Below are 27,415 nucleotides of genomic sequence, written 5' to 3'. Positions count from 1 at the left end.
TGGAAGAGTTTGTGGCCAAGGGGTTACTTGTGCTTGACTCTGCATGTTCAGCACATTAAGCTGGATTGGGATAGGGGCCTGCAAGATGGCAGCATGACCTTCCACCCCTATCACCAATGGTACAGGTCAAGTTAAGTGCAAGAAAATGTTGCATATAATTCTCCTTATAGAATTCTGAATGTACATGTACACACATTTTTAAAAAAATTGGCCCTGTGATCAACACCTCCTGGTTTAGCACTAATCCCACAACTGGTATTTGAGAAAAGCTGCAGGTATCCATTGGCAAATGAATAATTGTTTAGAACAGAGGTGGGGAGCATGTGGTGGTCATTCAGATACTGCTGGGCTGCAGCTCCCATCACTCCAGACCTAGAGTCCATCAGCTCCCAGAAATCCACACAATGCCCCCAGTTTTATGAAAGTCATCGTGAATATATTGGCTGAATTAACTGAAGGCACCTAGGTAATTCATAATGAAATTTCAACATATAACAGCCTTTCGTAAAGGTTAATGTCTTCTTAAAAATCCACAATTTCCCTCTCCATGCTCAGTGAACTATATCAGTTGATCAGAGCAATTAGCTTTCAGATTTAGTATTGTCTTAATCTGGATCAAGCAGTAATGGGGAACAAAAATGGTTGTGTTTCTTGGTAGAGATCAATTTTCATAATTCTCCTGTCTTCAGGCACATTAGACAGATTCACCAAAAGAGCTTGATTGATTACTCTGGAGATAGAGACAGCCTGGAGGAACAAATGCAAGTCATTAAAGGAATTCTGGTAGTGGAGTGTTAGAAGTCAAAATGGCAAGGGGGTTGTTAGGGTCAGACTTCAAGCGACTATAATTTTTAAATGGCAAAGCTCAGGGCTGCAAAACACTTTCCATATGAGGGTGGAATAAAAAGATTAAGAGTGTCAGCTCAGATGGGCAAGGTGGTGCTAGGACTGAATGATCAGTGTTTAACTGACAGTGTCAGGCAGGTTGAAAAGTTGTATAGTACATGTGTAGTACATTCACATGGTAGGTTTAAAACAAGGCAAGAGAATGCTTTTCATCCAGCACAAGATTAACCTAGGAGTCTAGTGGGTTTTGGCACCCATTAAAAAACAGACCAGATTCCTAGAATGTAAGACTTGATGCTGGTGATGATGTTAGGAAAGGTAGCCATTCCCCCTTTCACACAGAACAGTTGACATCCTGTTGTTTAGTCCCAGCTAGAGTAGACACATTCATTCAGTTGCTGAATAGTCAACATACTGATACTATTGATTATATGGGCCTACTCTGCTCAAGATTAACAATGGGATTTCGACAGATGTGTTTTTATTCTGTAGGAGTTTTACTCTTTTGAAACAGGTTTGGCCTGCATGTAAGGAGAGTGAAGTAAATCACTAGTGTTAGTCTTAATTGCTATTGACCCAATGGAATCAACTAGATTTGTGTAAGGGGTAGCTAACAAGTTCCATTAATTTCACTGGATCCCTTCTAGTTGGGCCTAATATTGGATTTATACCACTATCCTCTGCTTAAAACAAGGGTGGGGAATATGCAGCCGAGCCCTAAGAACACCTCTAAAGCCCTGGACTGCACTCTTATCAACCAATAAATCAGTATTTACTTCTGACTTTGTTTTGGCCTTATTTTTGGCCAATTTGGGGCTGTTTCTTGTTATGAGAGGGAGTTTAGAGGGTCATTGGGATTTATTTGCCTTCAACCCTATTCAAAAATGAAGAAATTGGCCGAAAACAAAACTGCAGTAAACTTGGAACTTACTACCTGTTTTGTGTTAGTTTTATTTTTGGCATCAGGGCAGCCCAGGGAAGGGGCATGAGACATCACTTTGCCTCCACCAGTACAGTTGCCCAGTCACTGCTTTAATAGCATGTCTTGGCGAAAACATCTGGAGGTGTCTTGGTTTAGGCACTGGGGAAATCAGATATTGTGTCAGAGTGTGAACAAGATACTGCTTCCTGCTGCCATGGGACAAGATGAGGATCCTTTTTTCCAGCAGGTAGGAAAGGTCAGTGGGCAAAGGGACCTAAAGAAGGACGTTGCATTTGGCAGGTGAAAATGTTGAAAAGGCAGAATACATTCCTGAACACACACAACAAGGGGTCTCAGCCAATCAGGAGCCCAACACGTGTGTTAACACATCTGCTTTCAGCATTTAATTTCCCACTGTGCTCACTGCCAAGAATCCCAGTCCCAACTGGGTGTGACACACACACGCACACACACACACACACACACACACACACACACACACACAGAGAGAGAGAGGGTTGAAATTCTGGATAGCATTCTCTGTATCTGGTGAAGTGAGCTAATAGTCCATGAAATGTATGCCATAATAAATTGATTAGTCTTTAAGGTGTCACAGGACTCTTCTTTGATCCCCGCACCCCGCAATCAAACATTCAAAATGAACAAAGAGCCACTCTTGTGCATTGTGTATTTCAACCCCTGGGAATGTTGATGTCAAAACAGTGGATTCAAGCAAGGGTTGCTTTTAAACCTCACCCATGAAGACTATGGGGAGCCTGAAGTCTTGAAGCGTAGCTAAGAGATGAAATAATCAAATCCTCAGCTAGCTAAATAGCTAGCCAACGTCTAGAATGCCTCAGGTGTTTGGTTATACTTCATGTGCGTATTGTGGAAAAGAGGGTTTTGGGGGGGAAAGAGGTGGTAAATTTCAGTGGAATTGGCTAGACAGTTTCATACATCAGCTGGGAAAAAGAGATCAGAGCTTCGTGGGGGGGGGGGGGACATGTGATGTAGAGAGGAAGTTCTGGGTTCAATCCCTGGCCTCTTCAGTTAAATGAATCTCAGAAAGCAAGTCATGGGAAGGACCTGCCTCTGCCTGAGACCCCACAGTGCCATCCCCAGTTGGAGCAGAGTTGCTAGGGGCTGTTTGTATAAATGGTCTTACCTGTTATGTAGTAGACCCTTATAAGGCAAAGTTTCTGGGCCGCCACCATTGTCATTTGTGACCCATTTTGCTTTGTCCACACTGGGCTACTTTGCATATAGTTGGCATGTTGCATCTGTGCTCCTCAGGAGCTGATCATCTGAAGAGACCCCCATGTAGTGTGCAAGCAGTCAGTTGCCAGATAGCCAGGTTGTTAGGCGGACACCAGGAGCTTTTGAAGCTCAATCCAAAGCATTGCAGCTTGGCAGAATTTGATTTGGCAGAGATTTTAGCTCTTATGTAAACTAGCAGGAGTTTAGAAAGGTTTTTTTTTTTCTTTTTTGCAGGAAAAGGAGAGTTCGTTTCTCATTTTTCTAAATGTTTAAGTATTGAAATGTTATATCTGTGCAGCAGTGTTGCATTGCACAATATATTTACAGTTGCAATCCAGCCTAGACAGTCACAGAGGCAGTCAGTAACTACAGGGGTAGGGACAAAGTGATTGGGGGTGTCTCCCCCCCCCCCCCCCAGCAAATAAGAATTCAGCCCCTGCAAAGGAAATTATCTTTCAGTTCCCAAATTTCTAGCATTACAGACAGTGGAACAGTGAAAGTCATTCACACCTAGGACACTTCTATTTGCTGTCTTTGCATTCCCTTGACAACTTTGCCTGCCCTTTTCTTTGGATGCCTAAACTATTTCTAAATGTCCCACTTAAATTCTAGAGTTACTGTAATGCAAGAAATTTGGGAATTGAAGTAAAAATTCATTGGGGAGATAGAATTGTTATTTGGGGTGGCAGTGGCCTCATTTTGCCTCTTTCTGTAGCCACACTTTTGGTGGACTGGTGAGCAGCAACAAAATAAACCAGAAAGGTCTTCTGGGCTTAACGCCATAATTTCCCCCATTTTAAAAAATATTTTTATTAGAGATGTAAAAGTATGAATACAAATAAAGAAAAAAATAAAAAGGAGGATTACATAGGATATGAATATGGGCTTGGCATATGTATTGAATCAAGCTGCCCAAATTTCCAAAATTACATTTCCTTGCATCTATAAAATAGGCCTAAATACCCTGAAGGCACCAGATCCCATCTGATCTTGAAAGCTAAGCAATGTTAGCCCTGGTTAGTACTTGGATGGGAGGCCACCAACGAATACCAAGTGCTGTAGGCTAGATTTCAGAGGAAGGAACTGACATATTCATTGCCTAAGAAAACCGTATGAAATGTATGGAGTCACTGTAGGTCTACAGGTGACTTGAAACATATACACACAAACATAAAAAGCAAGTTCATGAGTAGGTGAAGCGGTGAGTTCTTGTGCCAGCACTACTATAAAGCTCATCGTATGCATCTGGTTATTAGATCAGTGCCAATAGAATCAAATGGATTTATGTAAGTGTTGACATACAAGTTTGTATTTATTTCTTGGGTTTATTGAAGATGGAATAGAATCAGTAAATGTATTTTGTCCATGGAATGCTTCCTTATGGTGAGCCAGGCCATTGGCCCACCCAGCCCTACATTGTCTTGTCTGACTGGCTAGCCAGGCTTTCTGGCAGGAGTCTCTTGCAGGGATGGAGCCTGGTGGGACCTTCTGCCCACAGAGCACTTGCTCTGTCACTGACTTCACTCTGTCTCAGCCTGTCTGACTGGCAGGTCCAGCTCTACCATTAGGCAAAAGTGGGGTGCCTTTTCTTCAGGCACCTGGCCAAAGAGTAGATTATTATGAAGGTGTCATTGCAACCTTCATTACAACCACAGATGCCATTACAAACTTGAAGCTGGCTTTTCTGAAGCTGGCATCTCTTCCACTATTTCTTCCCATTGCCTGTGAAATAAAAACAAAATCTGTAATAGCAGTGGGTATGTTTGGAACGGTGATGATGGTGTATCAGCTTTTTTTCTTCTGCTTACTTGTGCAGGATTGTTTCCTTCAGTTTTTCGTCTTCCCAGAACTCTCTTAGGACATGACAAAGGTCTCTTGCTTTCCTGATGTAAAGTTGATGCCAAAAGCTTCCTTAGCCAATACTTCTGCTAATGCAAAATAGTTTTGGCTTCAGGCTCCACTCTAAAGCATTGTTCTTCAGCCATTAATCTCTAGAGCAATGTATTATATTAATTGAACTTAATTTAAATGGCTCTCCTAGTAGATGTCTCAGAGTAGTATGGTAGCTTCTTGGGTCAACTGCGTTTTTGAGTATACTATGTATACTCATGTAAGTCTAGAAATTTTAGTCAAAAAAATTAACCTCAAAAACCTGAATCGACTTATCCACGGGTAAATGTAAGTACTGTACTGTACTATAATTCTTATTTTTAAAAAAGGAACTGTCCTCTGGTGAAAGGCAAGTGTTATCATCTGTTCTGGAAGCAATAACACCCCCCTTTATATTCTCTCGTCCATGAAGCCTTTAGTATGAACACAGTTATGCCTGCTGAAATTTTGTATGTTTTCTGGTACTGTTTTCCTTTGCATCATCCTTTGCATCCTTTGTTACATACTCCTAAGTTTTACTCCTGACTTATCCATGAGTCATATCTAAATCCATAATTGTGGCCCCAGATCCTGCCCTCAACTTATACATGAGGTTGACTTATAGTCGAGTATATACGTTACATGCTCAAGTTTGGGATTTGGCAGATTCTTTAAAAAATGTATCAGCCCTGACAGCCACCAATGGCTATTCAAGGGCATTGCAGTCAGCTTCCTTTACAGCTTCTTCTGTATTATGTTGGTCACATATAAAGCTTCTCTCCAGCGAATGAGGGTGTTTTACATGAGTGTGATTAAACCCAAGCTGTTCTAGCAGCCGGAGCTGCAGTGATGGGCCTAGGAGACCGGTTGCCTTTGTCTGACTCATTCGCTTGGACTAAGACAGTAATGCTCTCCTCTCTGCTGGAGCTGAGGCTAATCAAATAAGCACAGAGAAGAGAGTGAACCACATTAAGCCAGCTCACCGTAGTGAATGAAGTGCACACAGTAGTTACTTATGAACTGTCACTGCTGAGCACAGCCAGTATAGCAACTCACAAAATGGAATGAGAGCCCAGCTTTTGGGCTGCTTCAGGTCAGGGCCTCATCCCAGTGGCACTCTCAGCTTTTTGGTTCCAGCTCCATCACAGAGCAGTGGTATCATGTCAGGGTAAATATCCTGTGCCACCCTGGATAAAGACGGTTTCCACTTCTCCACTTTCCCACTGGATTCAAAATATATGTGGAGAACTGGGTGGCTAATCCTGGGATTTGGGGAATCTTCAGGCACTGTCTTCCTGGCAGAGAAAGACATGTACATAATATCACTTCTCATTCAGTACTGACCCTGGAAATCTCATTTTTGGATTACAGCTCCCAGTATTCCCTAGACAGGATGGCCACTGTCCCCCAATCCAGTTGAATACACTGTGGAAAGCTGTACTCATGTGGGCTAACAGATACTCTGATGGTGTGGTCTGGTAAAGGCACTCTTCATTCTCAGAGCCACTATTTTTTTATCACACCTCCCTGTTAACTCAAAGACAGGTCCTTGATTTGAAAAACATCCTCAGTGAACCTTGTTGCTCACTAGGCCCTGAAATTTGTGAATTTGGGGAAGGCTCAAATGTTTTGCATGACACAGAGGATGGCCAGCTGGAGGGCCATGGGTTACACCCAGACCAGCCTCATATCACAGTGCAATCCTTGACTGGAAAGTGAAAGAAAATAAGAACCAGAGTCAATGTAATGCAGAAAAATGTGTGATGCTGAGATGGCATCTACCCCTTTCCCTCAAGCCTCTGTGGAGGATTTCACATTGTGTTCAAAGGCATAGAAGTAAGGTAGAAGTGGTGAATCCTTCCCGGACTCCCTCCTCCACCATTTTCATGCCTAAATCAAAGCTGCTATTAATCCTGCCAGGAGCGGAGGATGCACAGGTACCTACCTGTGCCTGCCTGCCTACTACTGTTCTTGAACCTCCAATAAGACCAATTGCATCTGTGAAGGAGGGATTTGGATTGGATAAATTGTGTGTGTGAATGGGTGTTTAGAGGGTGAAAGATCAGCCCACCCGTCTGTTCTTCTGTTCAAAAGCAAAGATATTCTACTGGGACTGCTTTAAGTTAGGGTGGGTGGGGACCAGGAGACCCAACATCCCTCATTCTCTTTCTTTTTATTGAATACCAAAGCATCATGGTGAAATTACCCTGTGTGATCTAGACCCAAGGTAGAGATGATACCACCTTTCCTGCTATAATCTATGCTAGTTGTGTATATGAGTTAAACCTAAACCATAGAAAAGTATTTCAAAAGGTCAGCAAAGAGGCGTCCCTTTCACATCTTTCATAGGGACATGTTATGGCACCTTGGATTAATACCACCCTCATGCAAATACCAGCCTTTCTTCTTTTTAGCTTTCCAGGCCATTTTGAGCCAATATACTGTATGTGAATCATATTGGAATGTGTCAAGCACATCGATTAAAACTCAGAATTTATAAATTTAACCTCCTATCATGTAGAGAAATGATGGAGAAAGCCACCCATTTCATAAGGGATCATTGATAGTGGCTTTAGTCTTACTGCTTTTTGCCATAGATAGTTTGATATTCCCAGCTGTAATTCACAACCTATTTAGGAAGCACACAGCTTGTTGGAGTGAATTTTCAGAAGCATAATATTTATTACAGAGTTCTTCTTACTGCATTACCTTATAGTTAAACTTTTAGTTGGTGTAAACGAACTGATTGAAATGCATGGGAAGTATCCTACATGTTAAAGCAAGTATAAATATTAGAACATAGGTTTAACCTACAGTATTTGCCATTGGTGTGGTTTTTTATAAAAAGCACTAACATATCTACTCTTCCAACAAGATTTATGGGAATTGATGTTTTTAGTTAAGTTTGAAATATGCTAGAAAACTGTCCAAAAATGATTTTGATGCTGGTACTAAATTCTATATCTTGATGGGAAAAAACAAGATTATGTGAATCTATAGGAGTGTTCGTTTCCTTTCAAATTTGATAGCTACAAATAGAGACTGCCTGAGAGACCTGTTCTGCAAATCAATAATTATGGAATATTGGGAATGGAAACCCACAAAAGGGCTGCTTCACAGTTGCAAAACCCAAAATAATGGCCTCTGTGGGAATTAATGTCACTTGAAAGCATAGCAGTTCCCAGAATCTTCATTTTGAGAAAGAATCCAATGGGTGAATTGTTTCTTTGTGTAAACTCCCATTTCTGTATAACACTGTATATTGTTAGATGGTGTGACACCTACATCAACTTGTGAATCACTGTGTGCTTATACAGATAGCTTAGCTGAGCCTAGTGGTAGCAGCAGAGCTCCTTCCAGCTGTATTACAAATTGGCCTGTCAGTTACAATGAAGCCAGTGGGATTAAACTAGCTTTATATGCAAGCACTCTGGTTGTAGTGGCTTCTGAGAGAGTGCAGCACTCTTATTTAAAAAGGAAACCACACCAGAGGATAGCAGTGGAAATGTGTGCCTCACAGTGTAATTGTATCCTGACCTGGAGGGACCCTTTCCCTATCTCCATTTCTCCAGAGATCAGGTTTCACATTGTATTCAGTTCTTACCATCTCCACTCTGGTTTGCCAACATGTGTGTTTTACGATGCTAGCCAGCCAGCCACTGTACGCAGAAGTTAAAAACCAAGCTGATGGGCTACCAAACTTATTTTTCATTGGACAGCTGCTGTTTGGACATTTAAAGAGAAGAGCAGTGGGTGGGCAGACAGGCAAGACAGGCATGAAGCCTGCTAGAAGGCACCGCTATCATTCTGCTAAAGGACGTTGCATGTCACTTCAGTTGATAGCAATTTAAAATCATGAGATTTCCTCATTTGGAATGGAACCCACCTGACCTCTGAGTGATCCTCCATTAGGGCTAGTGCCTGAATCCCCAAACAGTTCCCCACTCAGTGGGATTATGGCTTGACTACAGACTGGGCTGGGAAAGGAAATGGGATTGTGCTGTATAAAGCTTTTGATCAAACACAAATACCAGCAATATTAGCAAGGGGAATACAGAAAATTGCTAGCAGAGTAAATAGCTTTTTGTATAAATGGTCCCTTTATTCCAATGTTCCCCAGTGTACATTTCTTCCTTTAAAGTCTGAAGAGTGAATTTTCTTTAGAAATCATTGATTATCTGATACTGCTCTAAGTTGCCTGCCACTTTCCACACACACAAAGTTTGGAAAAGAAAGTAAAGTAAAGACAGAGTGTCAAAGTCAGTTGCCCTAGTCAAGTACAAATAGGATTGGACTTGAAAAACCTATTTACTCAACCCAAGCAGCAGGTCCACAGTAACAATCTTTTGTGATCCTTTTCACAACAAATCATCCCCTCAGGCTCAGTTAGGAGAATTTATATTTTCCCACAGTATCATCTGGAAATAAGTGGGTAGAAACTGTTCCATAAGCAAATCATGCTTTGACTAGTTATTTGAACTTAAAGTTGAGCTGTTGACTTATTTAAAAGTAACTGAGAAATTGGTGGAGTTGGATGCCATGCCTGGCAATGAAGTGGTAAATGTTGCAACATTTCCACTCATAGGTTGGTATCCTATCGGTAGTCTTTAACTAATCTATGAATTGATTCACCATTCAACAGTTGACACAGTGAGTCTACTCTAGTTAGGACTAAGCAATACGATTCAGGCTTCTCATGACAGTCTTCATGCCCTCAAGGGGGATCCAAAACTGCAGGCAGCTGTGTTGATCCATATAGAAAACTCAGTTCTAACAGCTTCCAAGTCCTTGTAATGCCTGATGTTTTGTTGTTTTTTTTTTTGAGAGCATAGCAAACTGCTTCATCAGTGCACAACTCTGTAGCTATGCAGGGAACTCAGACCAGTGGCCTGGTCTCCTCCTTTTCACAAAGCCACTCTTTAATGTTCGTTTTGTTTACTCTTTCCTTTTGAGTAAGACTTTAAACATGAATTCCCAGAGTGTAAGCCTTTGGCATTTGGCAGTGCAGAGTATATTCATTTCTGTTAAATACTTCTTTACCGTGCAATGCATCTGCAAGCAGTCCTGGAATGCACAGCATGGAAATGTTACCTTTTTGGACTAACCACAGCCCAAATCCCCATGCTGACTAGAGTATTCTGGGGCATATCACCCAAAAACATATTTTTTCCAAGCTGTGATGAAATGCAGGCTCTTCTATGATACAACAAGCAATACTGGGGGCTCATCAAGCTTCCCATCCTCACAGCTGCAGTCCTTCTCTTTGGGGAGCATAGCTGGCTCACACAGGCTTAAATGCCATGCCATTTCCACCGTTTGTTTTGTACATGTCTGATGAGGAGCAGATCTGTTGTAGATGTGCTGATAAAGCTTGTGTTTCTGTAAGCAACTGGGGGATTGTGTTTATATACCACACAGAAACACACACACATCTACCCACCTATCTGGGTTTACTATCTGGGTTGTGTGGAAGAAACCCTGGAATTAATCCAGCCCAAATGAAGCAAGTTTCAGTCCCATTGATTCAGCACACACCTCTCCCATCCTCTCATAAAAAATGCAACTTTGGAGAGAGATTGTGTTCCTTCTGTGGATCCCCATCCCCTTGGCTCCCATGGATTCAGAAAGGTGAACATCACTTCCACTGGAGTCTCAGGAGTTTACAAGTGAGCAAAACCTCAGGTACGCCTCAAAAGTAGACTCCTTCCCCTCTCCTAGGTTACAGGACCCTAAAGAGGCAGTTCCAGAGCCATACCTTACACCAAAAGAGTGCCAAGGTGTGCACTGAAATTCTTATAACCTCCCCCCCCCGCCTGCTGCCTGAAAAGTGGAACTACAGTTGGCCCCTCGTTTTTGCAAATGGAGGCTCACAGATATTCAAGCCTCATAGGCTTGAATGAGACGTGCCCCCATGTGTGTGGCCCAGGCATGCATGCCATTGGAAACAGCGGAGGTAGAACCTCTGCAGGTAATTGAGGGCACAGATCTGAGATCCGTGAGTTGGAGGGGGCGACTGTATAGATAAACCCTCTTCCTCAGTAAAGCCCTACAGAATTTGCTTCTGTGTCCATGTCTGGAGGTGATATGTTACCATCTCGGTCTGTTGATCCTGATGTGAATTGAGACATCTGAATTCCCTTTTCAAATAATCACTTTCCACAAATGTTACAGGGAGCTGAGGAATATTTTCTTATTATTTATGGTAGTAGAGCTCTAAAAAGTAATTCCACTGTTCACCCTATTCTGATTCCAACTGAGACAAGCAATTCCTGCTTTCAAGGTCTGTGTCTCATGTCTCCCAGTTTTAAAGACAACTCAAATCTAGAGCTGGAGAGTCTAAAGCCACCACTGGAAATTTCCTCCCGGACCTAGTTGCTGTATAAAATTTAGAATTTGTAATATGGAAATTCATTGCAGTTGTCATTGGATATGAGAACATACTATTGGTAAAGCAGATCCTTGAATGAAATGTCTTTTTCTCTCTCTCTGCATCAGCAATAGTTTCTCCACCATTTTGGTAATCAAATTTGATTCTTGATGCTGGCCACCTTGGAGGGAATTGGTTTCTCATATGCTGGTTTCTGGATGTTTCCTGTGGGAGCGAGATGTACTTTGTAAAATCTCATTGAAACACAATAATGGGTGCCATGTTTACTTTGCACTTTCAGAATAAAAACAGTAAGCACATTACTTCCCAGCTGTGCCTTTTCAATCTGGGATAATGGCTAAAAGTTCAGGTTGCTCAGGAGAATTACGATCCTCTCCTACACATACATATTAGACTAGGCTTATACTCTACATGTATTCTGTTTTAGTAGTTATAAGCCACATTTGCAATTCAAGTTCACTCAAGACAAAGAAAAAAATAAGAATATAATAATACAAATGCAATCATAATGTCTTATAAACCTTTATAGTTCAAATATTTTTTTAAAAGCAGTACACTATAAGATAATTCTGTGAATATATGAACATGTCCAGACCCACACAAATAAAATATCAATAAAACATCAGTATAACCAATTAAACACATTGAAGCCACTTGAAATATATGGGTTTTGAAAGCATTTAAAATTATAAGAGGGGCAACAAAGCATCCCTTGAGTAGGAATTTCATAAGGCAGAGGCCACTACTAAGGCAATACCTGTCCCTAAAGGTGCTTATAAATTCTATTGTTTTAAATTGTTTTTACTTTAATGTTAAATGTTTCAGAATTACAGACTTACAACACGATGCTGAATGTGTGTGCATTAATTAAAACTCCAGACTACTGTGGCAAGTAGCTAGAGCTTGACTTTAAACACCTCCAAAAGTCCCTGAACTGACAAAAATTCTCACCTGATGATATTAATTCCCAGAAGTTAGAAAATAGCATGAGTGAGCTATGTGCCTTTTGATGATCATCCCATATATGTATTGTGTTGCATGTACACATGAAAGGCACAACATATTACATTATAAATATGCTGGGGAGCCCCAGCAATCCTTGGCTCTTGAAGTACATATACCATGCCTGCACAATGGGTCAGACATGCCAAGATGAAGACTTGGTTCATCTGTCATGTGGTCTGACAGGTCTTTGACAAGCCACTTGCTTTTTTATTATTATTATTACAAATAGATCAGATAGGACTGGAGAGTTAACTGGTCTTGCTGGGTCACTGTATGTATCTGAGGTGCAGTATATGCTGTGTGGCTTGGAACCACCATTTTCTTTTGACACTGTTTCCTTCCTGTGCTGTCTTCACAGGCTCTAAGCCAGTCAGATGGGTAGTCAAGGTTAGAAGAAGGTGGGACATCACCTCTTAAGGGTCTCTGGGGGTACAGTTGACCAGGATCAAGTTGGGTTTGTGGGCTGTTAGGCCACCTTCATTTCCAGGGGCAGGAAACCACTCAGCAGCTTGTGGTAAAATGGATTGCACAACTGATGTTCTTGTGGCGGTGCCCCTTGGCAGGCAAGCTGAGGGAACTTGGTGCTGGGGTAACAGGGCTCACATCACTCCCACCCACATCACAGGACTTTACAAGTAAGAGTGAAAACCCTAGGTACACCTCAAGGGTAGACCCCTTCCCCACCCACCCACCCCCCAGGACCCCTCTGAAATCCATTTGCTGGTGACAGTCTCTTTTTGGCATCCTTCTGCTTGAGCAGGTTGTAGGACCTGAGGCACTGTACCAGTACAGCAGCACCAAAAACCAACCACTTCTCCATGGGTTTAACTTCTGGGAGTGGAGCAAAATGAGAACATTAATCTTGCTCACTCTTGAATGAAATTTTCCTTCCAATGCCAAGTTTTTAGCATTGTAGACAATGAGACATTGCCCACTTTTATCTGCTATGTTTGCGTTCTCTTGGTAACTTTGTCTGCCCCTTTGCTTTGGATGTCTAAGCAATATTTCTAAGTGTTTGACATAAGTTTTAATGTACTGCTGTGCTAAAAATGTGAATCAGGGGCATCATTACGGGGTGCATGGGGTGCAAGGAATGCGTAATACACCAGGTGACACCCAAAGGAGGGAGTGACACCACTGATCCCCAAACATCTGCATATTGGCAAAAACAGGCTTTGGTGTTCACCTGTGTCCCATTAAAATGCGGAAGAGATGGTGTGAGTGGGGCAAGGATCAGTGGGAGCAGAAAGAAAGGGCCTCAAGCCTTTAAAAAAATAAAAATAAAAGGAGGGCTGATGCTATGAGTTACTGTATTGGGTGACACCAACCCTAGTGGTGCCACTGGACTGAATAAGAGTTTTATTTGGGGGACCAGGAATCTTATGGGGCTGCACCCCTGGACTCCCCTCCATGTTAAGGAGTCATTTTCATGATGGCAAAAAGGGACTGGTGATCATATGTTTCAGGCTGCGCCATGGCATGGAGATGATGAATGAAGGCTGGACTCATGATGCAGTCATAGCCATAGCTGGGGAAGTAATTTTGGGACTGAGCTTTAGAGAGCAATATATCTTGGATTGGCACCAGAGCTTTAGACTGTGTCCTTTTTTTTTTTAACTACAGTTCCCAAAATCCCCCAGGCAACATGCCGATTGGCCCTGTTAGCTGGGATCCAGGGAACTATAGTCTAAAGGGAACATTCTCACAATCTAGGAGGCATTGGATCCAGAAAATCTAATCCTACAAGGTGCTGAGCCAATTCTTTTGTGCCTCCTGACCAGACGGCTGGTTTTTTTAGAGATACACTTAGGAGGCACCTGTTCCAGCAGCAGAGCCCCTGATAAATTTCAGGAAAGCATTTCATGTCTAGTTTTTCTCATGGCAAGTACATCTGTAGTTGTAATAATTGCTTGTAATTCCTGGATGTTATATGCTAGGGAGGCATTTGTTTGTGCAATGCTTGTCAGGCACATATTCATGTTTCACTTCATTGGCCTTACAAATTGTCGGCTGATTGTTTGTTTTTTGTTTGTGTTTCAATGTGTATGAAAGACACTGAGCAACAGAATGCACACACACACACACACACACACACACCTAGAATGATCAGAATGACATTGTGTAACTCGATTTTTCAGCAGTGAAATGAAAATAACTTAGGACAAACCGCCAGCAATTCTGTTCTTTGGTTTCATCATGAAGGTACTTGAGGTTCAGTCATCTTTGGTTCTGGTTCAGACATCTGTGTCAGAGGCTTGATGGACTAATGACAGGCATGCATATTTGAAAGATGTCACAGATCAGATGCCGCAGATAGATGCTTCTTCTTATATCAGACTTTTCTTTCCAGTTAAGACAGAAATATCTAGGTCCAAACCAGGCATAATGGCAGCTTAAAGCAGTAGTGGAATTTGTGCAGCTTGGGGACTCTTATGTGGCCCTCGGACTCCATGCAGGGCCCCCCAAAACTCCAGCCTCAAAAACAGGTCGCTGAAAATTCAATGTTTGAAAAAAGAGCAACCCTCCAGAGAAATAGTTTTGTTTCAAGCCCCACACCCAAACAGCCCAAAGTATGGTGTAGTGGTCTGAGTGTTAGACTAGGACTCTGGAACACCAGGTGTTGAATCCCTCAGCCACAGAAACCCACTGGGAGCAAGTCACACTCTCTCAATCTCTCAATGGCAAACCTTCTCTAAAATACTTCTGGGCAAGCAACCTCATGAGAGGGTCACCATTAAGTCAGAGTGGACTTAGAAAGCATGTAACAACAACAAAAGTAAAATGAATATCACTTCAGGTTCTGCAAAAATGGTCGCTTGTGGCTCATTTGGAGATGGAAGGACCCCAAATGAATGTTGGGCCCTCTGCCTACATAGAGAAAGAATGCCTCAAACCAGGGGTAGGCAACCTTTTTGAGCCGGGGGCGGGGTTGCTGTCCCTCAGACAACTGGGGGGCCGAAGCCAAAAAATAAATAATTAAATATTTTTTTTTAAAAAAAAATAAATATATAAATAAACCAGGACAAATGTAGGACAAAATTTTCAAATGGAAGACACTTTTAAAAAAAAAAAATGGAGGACACGCAGAAAAATTTGCTGATTTTTTTAAAAATGTTAATATAAATGCATGTTTCTGAGGCTTCTATAAGCCGCCCTGATCGTAGGAAGGGCGGCATATAAATAAAAATTTTATTATTATTATTTATTATTCTATAGACAATTGCCCCCCAAAGGCCCCGGCGGCAATCGGCGGCAGGACCAGGCTGGGGCCGGTCCCAAGGCCTTGCCGGGCCACATCCGGCCCACGGGCCGCAGGTTGCCTACCCCTGCTTCAAACAAAGCTGCCTTGATCATATAGAAAGAATGAGGAGGGCATTGTTTTTTAACTATGAAAGGGGACCTGGCAAAGAAGTATAAAACTTCCCCCCACCTAGCCGATTAAACTTTCCCTGAGCTTTTCTGAATGAACCCCACATTTGAGAAGTAGGGCTGCAGGAGGCATGAAGGGGATAAATCAGCCCCCTTAATCATCTCTCTCTCTCTCTCTCTCTCTTTTTTTTTTTTTGAGATGGACCATCCTACTTATGTCCTTTAAGATGATAGGGAGTGGCCAGGCTCCTTCCATCTCATCTCATTTGGCCTCAGCTTTTGAGCCATCAAGTGCTGAGCAAACAAGTGATGGACCAGCACCTGGGAACTCAGCCTTTCAAAACACAGGAACTCCACATGCAGTGTAATAGGGAAACTATTAAAAAAAACCTGAATACATACTAGAAGTATTTCTTTTCTTTTTCTTTATTTAGGAAAAGTCTCAACTGCTTGTACAATACCACCTCCCAAGGAGTGGTAAAATGAAATACATATTATAACGGAATTCTGGGCCAGTTCACAGTGGTCTGGGGGGCTGTTTTGAGGAACGAAAAGAAAGATATCTTCTTAGAGAGGGTTTAGGTCACAAATATCCAAATATGGAACTCCATTTATGGAATTGTCTGTCTTACTAGCTCAATCTATCTTTTACATTAACAGATGGGTAATGATGATACACAGTTTCCATATATCACCTTGAATTCCTTTGAAACCCTAGTTGGAGGTGGGTCATTTGGTCTTCGCATCTACTGAGATGCATGTGAGATGATGACATGCAGAGAGTACTAAATGGATGTTATGTTAATGGTGACTAATGATGGGTGCTGTTGAAGGTTACAAAGATAATACCAGTGATCTTCCTGGTAATGAATTATAGACATTATGAAGACTCTACTGACAATGTTTGAGTGGCAATCAGCATTATCTATTTTCATCCAGGCCTTTCGGCCTATCTGTGGCAACTCTCATTTCCCCTAAAAGCTGGGCATTTAGTCGAACTGAAATAAGAATTATTGTGATACACATGTCTTCCATTTTATGCTCAAGAATATTAATGTAAGTTGGTCTCTGTAAATAGCCACAAAAAACTTGCTTCACAAGCATACATACTGTATGGAAAATGTCTGTTGTTGCTGCTTTCTGAAATATATTTCTGTCAACAACAACAAAAAATATTTTTTTCTCATTCCAGTGGATTTCCCAGCATTAGAGGGTGATATTTCAATTCATGGGGAAGACTTTGGAGAAGACACTGAAGAGGGTGAGTATGGGATGTGGCTCATATCACAAATGCCATAGTGAGACAGTGATTTTCACATTATCTAATCTCAGTTCTGGCATCAGTATTTTCCTCAGAATTTCACTGTATGCATGTAATAAATATTGGCTAATAATATTGATCGCTCTGCTAGCTCCAAGATAAAAGACAGTATTTGTCTGAATACCCCTTGCTGAGAAATAGCAGGAGGAGGTTGCATTTGTCTTCTGTCTTTCTGTTGGGCTCCCCATAGACATCTGGTTGGTCACTGTGGGAAACGGATGCCATACTGATTAGATCAGTTTGGTCTAATCTAACAGGGCTTTTCAGAAATTGTGGATCAGGTTGGTTTGCATCAGAAGCTGAATACGGAAGTTGCACCAGAAGTTGTCTAAAAATCCCTCATCTCACCATCCACATTATCTTTTGTGAGCCATCAGAACATGTGTGCCTCAATGAAAGCTCTCAGGTAGCTAAGTATAACTAGCATCAGTACAACACAAATACTAGGACCTTTATCTGTTACTGTTGGGAAGTATATAGTAATGAAATTAGATATGGTAATTATGCTGTCAGAGAACTACAATCATCCAATAGAAGACAAAAAAAATATGCAGAATCACGTCTACCCTGCTAGAAAATGGGAAACCACTTCTTGGCCTTTTGGATGAGATCAAATGGGAGAAGTTATGTATCTAGAGCAGTTCCTAGTATAGCAAGCTGATACCATTCCCTCCAAGGCCTTAATACAGTTTTGTATGTTAAGAGATATAGCAGGCATTGCATGCAAAACATTAATTCTTATCTAGAGCATAAATTGGAGACAAATTAGGCATGGAAATTTGGTAACTCAAGATACTGTTTGTTTCATTGTAGAAAGGCTATCTTACAGTCTCTGAGTCTTTTTCACTAAACCAAAACCACAGAAGAACTGAGAAAAGCAGAAAGAAAATCTTACAGAGAATTTGAAGAGTTGCGTGACATTGCCTGGGCTCATGTATCTATGTAAAGGAGCACAGATGATCATGGGAATTCCTCTACTGTCCCCATAGACTTTCCCATGCAGTCACACCCATTAAGACAACTCTTGCCATAGCTGCATGCGCCAAGGTCAGAACAAGAAATATTCATGATCCATTGCTCAGTGGGTAAATGATCCTAGTGCTGTAGCCACACCCAAATGTGTATTCTCACAGATTTAGGGTGGGGTGCAATTTAGGACTATATTTCATTTATGTTACATATTGCCTACAATCATATCTAATGTATTTCTCTCTTTCTACCTCTTATTTTTGAGCCCTGTTTTAAAGACCCAAGGCATTTTATATAATTTAATAAGCTAATATCCCCCCAAAAGGCTCAAACTGATGTGATGACACTGATGCTGACTAAGAGCCAGTGTTAAAGAGGTTAAAGAGATACATTCAGATTAAGGAAATCATAAGTCCCATCTCTGCAGCAGACTTACACAGTGGCCAAAAGCAAGCCACCATCACACAACTGTGGGATCCATTAGTAACTCTAATCACCTATGAGGGGTTTTATTACTGTTTTGGGGGAAAGCTTCTAGGTTTTTAATAGCTATGTGATGAGCAGAAATTCAGTAGCTGATGAAGCTTTCCCCATCACAACACCTATATGCTGGGGGGGGGGGACTCACCTGTAACTGTGCACATGACCTCTCTGGTTTCTGTGACAGCAGCAATGGGAGCAGGTTGCATGCATTCCAGTAGTGCAGAGAGACTGGTTCTCCAGAGTGACACCTCTGTGTGTGTGTGCCATTTCCAGAACCACTTTGCTCCAGGGACACCTTGCATGCCATCATCCTGTTCTAGGTAGCTAAGGCACAAAGGGGAGATGCTTCCTATTCTAACAGTTTTCTTCAAATCTGTTTCAGACTACTTGGGCCTGACAAGGAACAATACATTATTTTCAACCAACTCCCCGCTAACCCCAAAGGTAGACAAGGAGAAGAGTTGGCTGTACACCCTGGATCCCATCTTGGTCACCATCATAGCTATGAGTTCCCTTGGGGTCCTGCTAGGGGCGATTTGTGCTGGCCTGTTGCTGTACTGTACCTGCTCCTACACTGGCCTTTCCTCTCGGAGCTCCACAACCCTGGAGAATTACAACTTTGAGCTTTATGATGGCATCAAGCACAAGGTCAAAATGAACCACCAAAAGTGTTGTTCTGAGGCATGACTGATTGCACCAGAATCACATTTGACATTTCATTCCAGCAAGATCGGCTGGTGAAGATTACTTTTTATATGGGAACTGAATGCCATAATCTTACACGAGCCAGGGCTGGAATACTGAAGTGGCGAGGAGTCCCTGCCAGGCCTCTTATTTCAAATGAAGAAGAAGAAGAAGAAGAAGAAGAAGAAGAAGAAGAAGAAGAAGAAGAAGAAGAAGAAGAAAGCCAGGCATAAACTCTGAGCTGCAAAAACTATGGCTAATTATGTTCATGGGAAGAATTGGATTGGGAAAAGCAAAGGGGAGCTGTGATGCTTTACTTTTTATGTCTTACATGAGCCAATCCGATCCACAAGAGTCCAAGCGTTTGGCTTGCATTTAGGAAGTGGGGAACAAAATGTTGATCATTATTTTCCACTTTCTTTCTCTGACAAGATGGCAGAGAATTCCAGATCGCTTCGCTCCCACACCTCTCCATTCAGGTGGCCATTCTATCTTTAGAAATTAAACACACACACACACATAAATGCCCCATCCAGCTGATTACCATTCAGAAAAATTCCCTAATTTTAAAAGGGGTTTTCCTTTTGCTGTAGGCTATATAAGCCTGAGATGCAGCTTCTAGACCCCAAGTGAAAGTGTAATGTTGCCTTTATCTTTTTCTGATCTGGAAGGGTCAAGCAAGGGTGGGGGAGAGGATTATTAAATTTGTGGGTCAATGGGAGCAGCAGTGCTTTCTTTCCAGATTACAAAGCAAAAGAGAAAAGGCGGCCTGAGGTGTGAAAGTCGAAAGAAGCGCCTCCTCAAGAGAAGCTGAAGAGCCTTAAAGTGATTTGTGAATAAGAGCCATTTATTAAATCCAGATCTTGGATTGAAACAGCAGAGGCCTTTATCACAAGGGCTCTTTCTTTTACTTTTCTTTCACTCCCTTAAAAAAGAACCTCCACAATCCTGTTCTTTTATTATAAGAAAATTGCAGCAAACAAAAGACACAATTATAAGATGCCCAAGAACTCAGGAGATGGCTTTTTTGTATGCTTTAAGAGAAAGACAGGCTGATATATACATACATATATATATATAGAGAGAGAGAGAGAGTGGTTAATACTGTGGCCACTCTCACTCTGATGGGAAAACTAGTGTGAAGAGTGGGTTGAATGAATACAGTTATCCAGCTCACTGCAGCATCCTCTCACAGGCAGGATTTAATTTCTTTATTAGCTAGTACTAAGGGCTTAACTCTGCAAAGAGTTATTGCATGGTATGCCCTTTGAACAGACTGTATGGCATCAGTGACTTGATGCTGATGGCTTTCTGTCTGACAAAAGTATAACTTCTTTGCCGTGTCAGGTCCTTAGATGGAACCCAACAATACCATTGCTATGGCAACATTGCAGGGTATCGAATCTTAGCTAACATTCTAGTGTGGACGTTGAATAAAAGGTCTGGAACAATCTGTTGTCAACTTCTTATCCCTTCAGAACAGTGCAACTTGCTTTGTTGTAATTTGGAAAGCAAATTGTTCATTACTGAAGGGTTTGATTTGTGTGTGTATGTATTTTTTTCCTTTAATCAAGTGCCTTAGAAAAGTATTTTTCCCTTTATGTAGAGATGTGTGATGTATGAAACTACAAGGGAGGCATTCACCCTTTCCTCAGCTCCTCTTCTTTTCATCATCATCATCATTATTATCATCTTCTTGTTCTTCTTCATATTATTATCATTGTCATCATTGGATCTCTACTGGGTAGAGTTTTGTCCTTTCCAGTGGTCAGATATATTTCTAATTCTGTCACGTGTACTGCTGTGCCATGCTTGAGGTGTGTTGCAGACCAGTAAAAGAAAAGTTTACAAAAGTCAAGTTTCGACTTCCAATGCCTTTTATTTCAGCTCTTGGCAGCAAGCTTCAAGTCACATGTTTAGGAGAAATCAAAGTGATGCTTTGTAGGGGTAATCTTCAGATTAAGCAGATGGGGTCTACACCAGAATTTCAAAAATCTGTGGTCATTTGAGCAGTGACACCTAACAGCCTTGTATTAAATATTGGTGCTGGTATAATCTTGTTGTCATATCAGCATCATGTCTTGTGATGTTCCGCTGGCATAGCTGTTGATACGCTCTCTGCTAAATGCATATACGGAATAATCAAGCAAGTCTTGGGGCTACTTTACACATTACACTGTTTACACTTCAAAACTGTAATTTGTGAGTATAACAAACATATCTTGGTGCAAATGTGACAATGTGTAGGGCAGTCCCCAGAGCAGCTTTGTGTGTATGCTTGCCATGCCGGATCTTCCTAGCTTCTAGTGTGTGCATTGCAGCCTGCCAGGTATATGAGTGCATGAGCAAAGGATTTACTTTTAGTTACATGCCAGAATCCACCACAGACTTAAGTGCACCACTGATTTCAATGCATTTAACTGTGATGAATCATGGCCTTAAAGCAGCATACAGGTTTTCATTCTATATTTCATTCTATATCCTTGGGGTTCTTCAGAAGCAGATCAGGAGTTCATCATTAACATCACTAAGGATAATAGGCCTCCATATCTGAAAAAACCACTGGCTATACCTCTGCCAACCATTCCTAAAACCAACAGCAGCATTTTGAGTTTTTGGTTAATTCTAGATGAAGTGTATGGAACTCTTTGCCCTCCAGATGTTATGGAACTACAATGCCCATAATCCCTGACAGCTGGCCACTGACTGAGTATGAGAGGAGCTGGAGTCCGTCCAACAAATTTCTCCGTTATAGAGAATATTATCAATTCACGGGGGGGGGGGGGGGGGGGGGGTTTGACAAGCAGAGTACAAGCCAGTTGGTTCCTGCAAACTGTGAACCATAAATCCCATGCAGACCCTCAGGCAGCTCCTTAATAAAGGCTGAGATAGGAAACATTCTCTGATAGTGAAAAACCTGGAAAAAACTGCCTTAAAAACAGCCCTGCTTTCCAGCAGTCTAGAAACAGCCCCTTTTGATAGATAAAGGGTTTTCTATCCAGCCTATGTCATATACAGTATAAGCACACCCAATCCCTTTCTTCCCCAACCCCAATTTTAAAGAGACTCAAAGAGTGATCATCAGTTTTACAGGGTCATTTTGAAGACAGGATCGCTGCTACTGTCATGAAAGGAAGGGCCACAGCTCAGCCAAAGTTAACCACTTGTCAGTTCAGTGGACTTTGGTGGGAGAGTTCAGCATGGGCTTACCTGTAGCTGGATTGCATCCCAACTTTATTTCTCTTACTTTTATGTGAAGGATGAAGAAAGGCAGGCCATATCTGTGAAGGTCACCTGGACAGGAGTAATACATATAGTTAAAATTGCTGTCTATAGTAGACATACAGAGAGGGTGAGTTCGTGTATACATATATTTCAATACATATGTGTTTGCGCGTGCTTGTGAGTTCTCTGTATTATATCCGTGAGTGGTTATGTGGGACTACTTGTATGTTGAATTGGAGGCCAGAGGATTCTACCACCCTTGGTGCAAATTTAACAAGGAGTTGAGTGCAAAACACCAGCATGGTGAAACCAGCTCCCTCTGAGGAAAGTCCTATTCTTTGTATGCCTTGATGGTACATGGCAGGGACTTGGCTGTGTGCGCTCAAAGGAACAGAATCAGGCCAAAATGCTGCATAGCTGATACCTCACTTACCTCTCTGCTGGGTGCTTTGCTGTTTTTTTAATGCAGAAAACTGTGTTTGATTGTATTTTTAACAGGGCAAAGATTTTTTTTAAAGCCTATTGGTGCGTATATACTCATATCATTACATCTTCATCAGCACATACACGTTGGATTTGATGATCCATGTTCTTTGGAGAGTTTTACCCCCTTTCTAAAATACACGCATATAAAAACCCTACCCCCTGGGCCTTTCTAACACCTTTGTTGAAATATGTGTTACTCCCACTTACCCTTCAAGGGCGCCTGAATTATGGTGAATGTGGGGCTTGCAGATTCATTTGATCCTTGCATTGGGGAGGTGTAGACAAGGAAGCATGGGGATTTAAAAACAAACAAACCCAAGACCCATTGTGGGGTTGGGGGGGGGGGGTTAATGAATGAAATTTCTCACATTTTTACCAGCTCATGGTAGTTCAACCATTTACTGGCTGAGCCAGGTCATGTGGACTTTAAAGCTTTGACTGTGATTCTTCAGTGTTTAAAGAAAAGACAAAATCAAACTGTGTTTCTATGATTTGTATAAAAGCCTTTTAAAAGTACTATTTAATAAACATTATAGTAGAGATCTTTTCTCCTAGTTCATTTTTCTTGTGGCTGGGCAGGCTGGGCTACTGTTTCGGCTTGTCAATCCAACCCAGGAAAAGAGATCTCTCTTCCAACTCTGATTCTGTGCTGAAGGAGCAGGCTTACATACATGGAGTAGAGGTGGCACACATGTTCCTAGTATTAATTGCCCACCAAACTAGCTGGATAAAACTTCTGGTGTAGATGGGATGCTCTTCCCTATCGAAACTTAGGACACCACCACCACCACCACCACCCCCATTTTAGCTTTCACGTTCTATAGATATTAACACCTAAGCCAGTATAGCCAGCATGGGGTTTCTGGGAGGTGTAGTTCAAAAATAATTTTGCTCCACTGCCCAGCCAGGGTTATTAATTGTGCCTCAGAGCTAGTTGCACACAGTAAGAGATGGATCAAGATGTGAATCTATAGAACTACAGTCACTGGAACATTTAATAGAAGCATGTAGTGCTGAAACTGCTTGGTTTATGTCTCTAGGCTGTGTGAAAACCATTGTGAGTATTTCAATGAAATGAATGGGGGGGACGGACAAAGTAGCTGAGCTGGATGTCCCTATTGCATTTGATGGGATGAAGATACATAGCCCAAACCTATTCATGTTTATTGAGAACATGCCCCATGAATTCCAATGCAGCTTACTCTTATTAAGTGTACATAGGATTGTGGCTTTAGTCAAGACCAACGTGAGCTAGAGTGGCTTTGTGTTTCCATAAGATGTGGCATCGGATTTAGACGTGTGGCTCATTTGGTAGAAGCAAGCTTCCTTGCCCACTCTTCCCCATGAAATCCCCTCCATCACCCTAAAAATGCTACCCAGAAGTTCAGGGGACCCTGCCAAATAGAGTGAAGACAATGGGGAAAGGTGAATCCCTGAAAATCCAGAAAGAAGCAACTTGCCGGCGGAAGGCAGATCTTAAATCCAACCTTAAATGTCCAGGTGACCACTAATTTAAAAAAATATCTAGTTTTCAAGCCAAAGTACCCCAAATTCTGAGCAAGAACAGTTGAATTTGGGGACTTTTAGAAATAAGGTAAATATACCTGTTCATGTTCATTTAATATGTTTTATTCTACCCCATGCCATAATAGGGAGGAAGGACATGGATGTGCACAGACATAGCCCTGCGCCAACAACCCAATCCAGAATCCCGGAGATTTATTCAGGCACATCTCAGCCATCGGACGGTTTTCAAGGGTTATGTTTCCTTACCCATATTCAAACCTCTCTTCAAGACTGCAAGAAAAAATAAAATAAAAAGTATGTAAGTAAGTAAATGAGTAAGTAAGTAAATAAAATAGAAGAGCCTTGCATGATTTTCAAAACCGAAAACAGAGATACATAGGAAACTGCATTCTACATCCAAGAGTATATTCTGCATCGAAAGAAGGCAATTGTGTGTGTTCACTTGGGACCCTGTAACTTTCAAACATCTTAGAAATGTTATCTTAGAGCAAGGGTGCTGTGGTCCTCCAGTTGCTGCTGAACAACAAATTCCCATCGTCCCCTGAGCATTGCCAGTGTTGACTGGGGCTAATGGGACTTTCAATCTAAAAACATGGAAGGTCATAGGTTCCCCAAACCTTGTGTTTCATGATGCTACATGTAATTATTTTAGAAGCAGAATGAGCTCCGAGTGAATGGAGGGAATGCTATATGGACCTTACGTCTATAGGAAGGTGGTATGGATCTGCGTAAGATGGAGTAAGCATGTGAGCCACGCATGTTGCATAAAACAACTTGCAAATATACAGAGAATGTCAACCCCACATGTACATGACACAACCATGTTTTGGAGGTTAAACTACAAAAAAAAAGCACACCTAATCAATATCCTTGCTGCTCCATTCAAGGCATTCTGATCCCAGGTTTTCCTTCTTAACACTCTCCACCATTATCTGCTGGAGTGTCTGTTGTTCCCCAATAAGAAAATTGTGATTGAATCCCACTGTGTTTCCCCTCCAGCCCCCATGATTTCATAGCATTGTGTATCACTCAGAGCATTACAATTAGGTCTGGAAAAGAAGTTGTAATGTTCATGCTTTACCTTTTGCAGGGAGGGGATGACATCCTTACAGCAAAATATTTGACACTTCTAATGGATTAATAATGCCTGCTGGCATCCAGCAATCTCTTATTTACAGGGAACTTTTCCCTCTTATCTTTTCCTCTCCCTATATATGTTTACACAGGCCCATGGAAAATGGTGCCAGACTTAGGCATGGCAAAGGTCTCTAACTGGAAGAAGCACAGGCAGCAGTGGCTGAAGAAGAAGCGTAGGCCATCTGGATCCCCAGGCCATTTGGGTTGCCACTGTTGTGTTTAGAAATGACACTTGGATTTCCATTCTCATATCTTTCATCCAGCCTTATCACAGCCAGAACCCAATCAAACCTGGTGAAATGGTTGTGTGTTTTGGGCAGAATGCTCCTCTGGCCTTTGACAGGAGGCACATTGGACAAGGCATTTCTACCATGGTTGAATTCAATACATCTTCTTGAATATTGCTTCCCCTTCTCTTATTTACCCATGGCACACATCAGTCTAAAACTGTGCAGCCGGATGATTATTTATTAACCTACACAGCATCATTTATGCAGATTCAAAGGCAAACATTCAGAGATGAAAAACTGGCTTAACAGCTGGAGCTCACTACAGTATTAGTAATGGGATAAGGCCTTCCACTTCTATGCCAGAGGACAGCAAACAAGTTTAGGAGTGTCGATCAGGATGCATGGCACATTTTGATCAGTCGTTCATAAGTAATAAACATCTGAGAGGCTGCGAAGGGATGGCTGGAGGGCTGCCTCTACTTCCCTGTCACCTGAGGTTGTTGCCTCAGTCTGCCCCATGATAAAGCTTGACCCATCACTGGGTCAAGACTGCAAAAAGCATCTTCCCCTCCAGTGTTTGTGTGTGGTGGCAGCAGGTACCATGGAGATGAGCATTATTTTGGTCCTTTGCCTCTGGAGACAACATGTCCCCATGCACACTGGTTAGTCTCAGGATTTCACTGCTGCTTCAGTTCAAGATGCTTCAGGGTGTCAGCTATTGAGACAGAAGCTTTGAAGACCATTCACATAGGGCTTCCTCCTACCATAGAGGGCAGCAGCAACCCAATACAAGACAGCCTCACATGGGCATGAGCAGTTTACTGGATATGTGCCATAGAAAGGAAGGCTTCCCTTGGGCTACATCACCATTGCAGAATTAACTGCCATGGGTCAATGCTATGGAATTCTGGGAGATATTTTGTGACATATTTAACCTTCACTGTCAGAGAACTCTGGTCCCACAAGAAATTAAAAATCCCAAGATTCTGTAGGATGGGATCATGACACTTCAAGTGGTGCCAAACTGATTTAATTCTGCAATGTATCAGCAGCCTAGGACTAAGCTTCCAGGGCTCAAGTGACTAGAGGAAAAGTATGAAAGAAGCTTCAGGAAAAATGCTGCACCTCCCAATTCTCCACACTTTTGACAACCTCTCCCTCTCACATGCACAAACAGAGAGTAATCTTTTTTTTTTTTAAAGAGTAGCTAAGATGACCATCACCAAAAGTAAGGGCTTTGCTTTGTTCCCTTTTCTGTAATTTGGATGGAAAACTCAAGCTACAGGAACAGAAATTCCATGTCAACATTAGGAGGAACTTCCTGACAGTAAGGGCTGTTTGACAGTGGAACACACTCCCCCGGAGTGTAGTGGATTCTCTCCTTTAAACAGAGTCTGGATGGCCATCTGTTGGGGTGCTTTGATTGAGATTTCCTGCATGTCAGGGGGGTTGGACTGGATGGCCCTTGCAGTCTTCCAACTCTATGATTCTAAGATTCTAGGTCCAGAGATTCAATTTGAGTTGAGCTACTCAGTCCACTTGCAAGTCTGGGCCTGACAGAATTGAGAAATAGATTATGCTCTTGGATGCATTGAGATTAGCCTAAGTGCTCACTGTTTCAAAGGTTTCTATCCTAATGATTAGAATAGCCCATTTGAAATAAAAATTATATCACTCAGATCAGTGAAATACAAGGG

The 27,415-nt window shown here is 41.9% G+C and overlaps 1 protein-coding gene across 1 annotated transcript in view; it reads left to right on the top strand.

Moving 5' to 3' along the window:
• The window catches only part of NRP2 (neuropilin 2), a 229,475-nt gene extending 207,576 nt beyond the window's left edge, over positions 1-21,899 (top strand). The window contains exons 16-17 of the mRNA XM_089519341.1: positions 16,849-16,917; positions 18,812-21,899. Of these exons, the coding sequence (XP_089375467.1) occupies positions 16,849-16,917; positions 18,812-19,116 (374 nt within the window). The 3' untranslated portion in view covers positions 19,117-21,899. The remainder of the gene's footprint in view (positions 1-16,848; positions 16,918-18,811) is intronic.
• Positions 21,900-27,415: the final 5,516 nt, after the last annotated feature.

The sequence above is a fragment of the Sceloporus occidentalis genome, unplaced genomic scaffold, assembly GCF_023333645.1.
Source record: "Sceloporus occidentalis isolate IW3139 unplaced genomic scaffold, rSceOcc1.0.p SCAF_4, whole genome shotgun sequence".
NCBI classification, from domain to species: Eukaryota; Metazoa; Chordata; class Lepidosauria; order Squamata; family Phrynosomatidae; genus Sceloporus; species Sceloporus occidentalis.
Note: the sequence above shows the minus strand (reverse complement) of the source record. Positions and strands in the feature narration are given on the sequence as shown.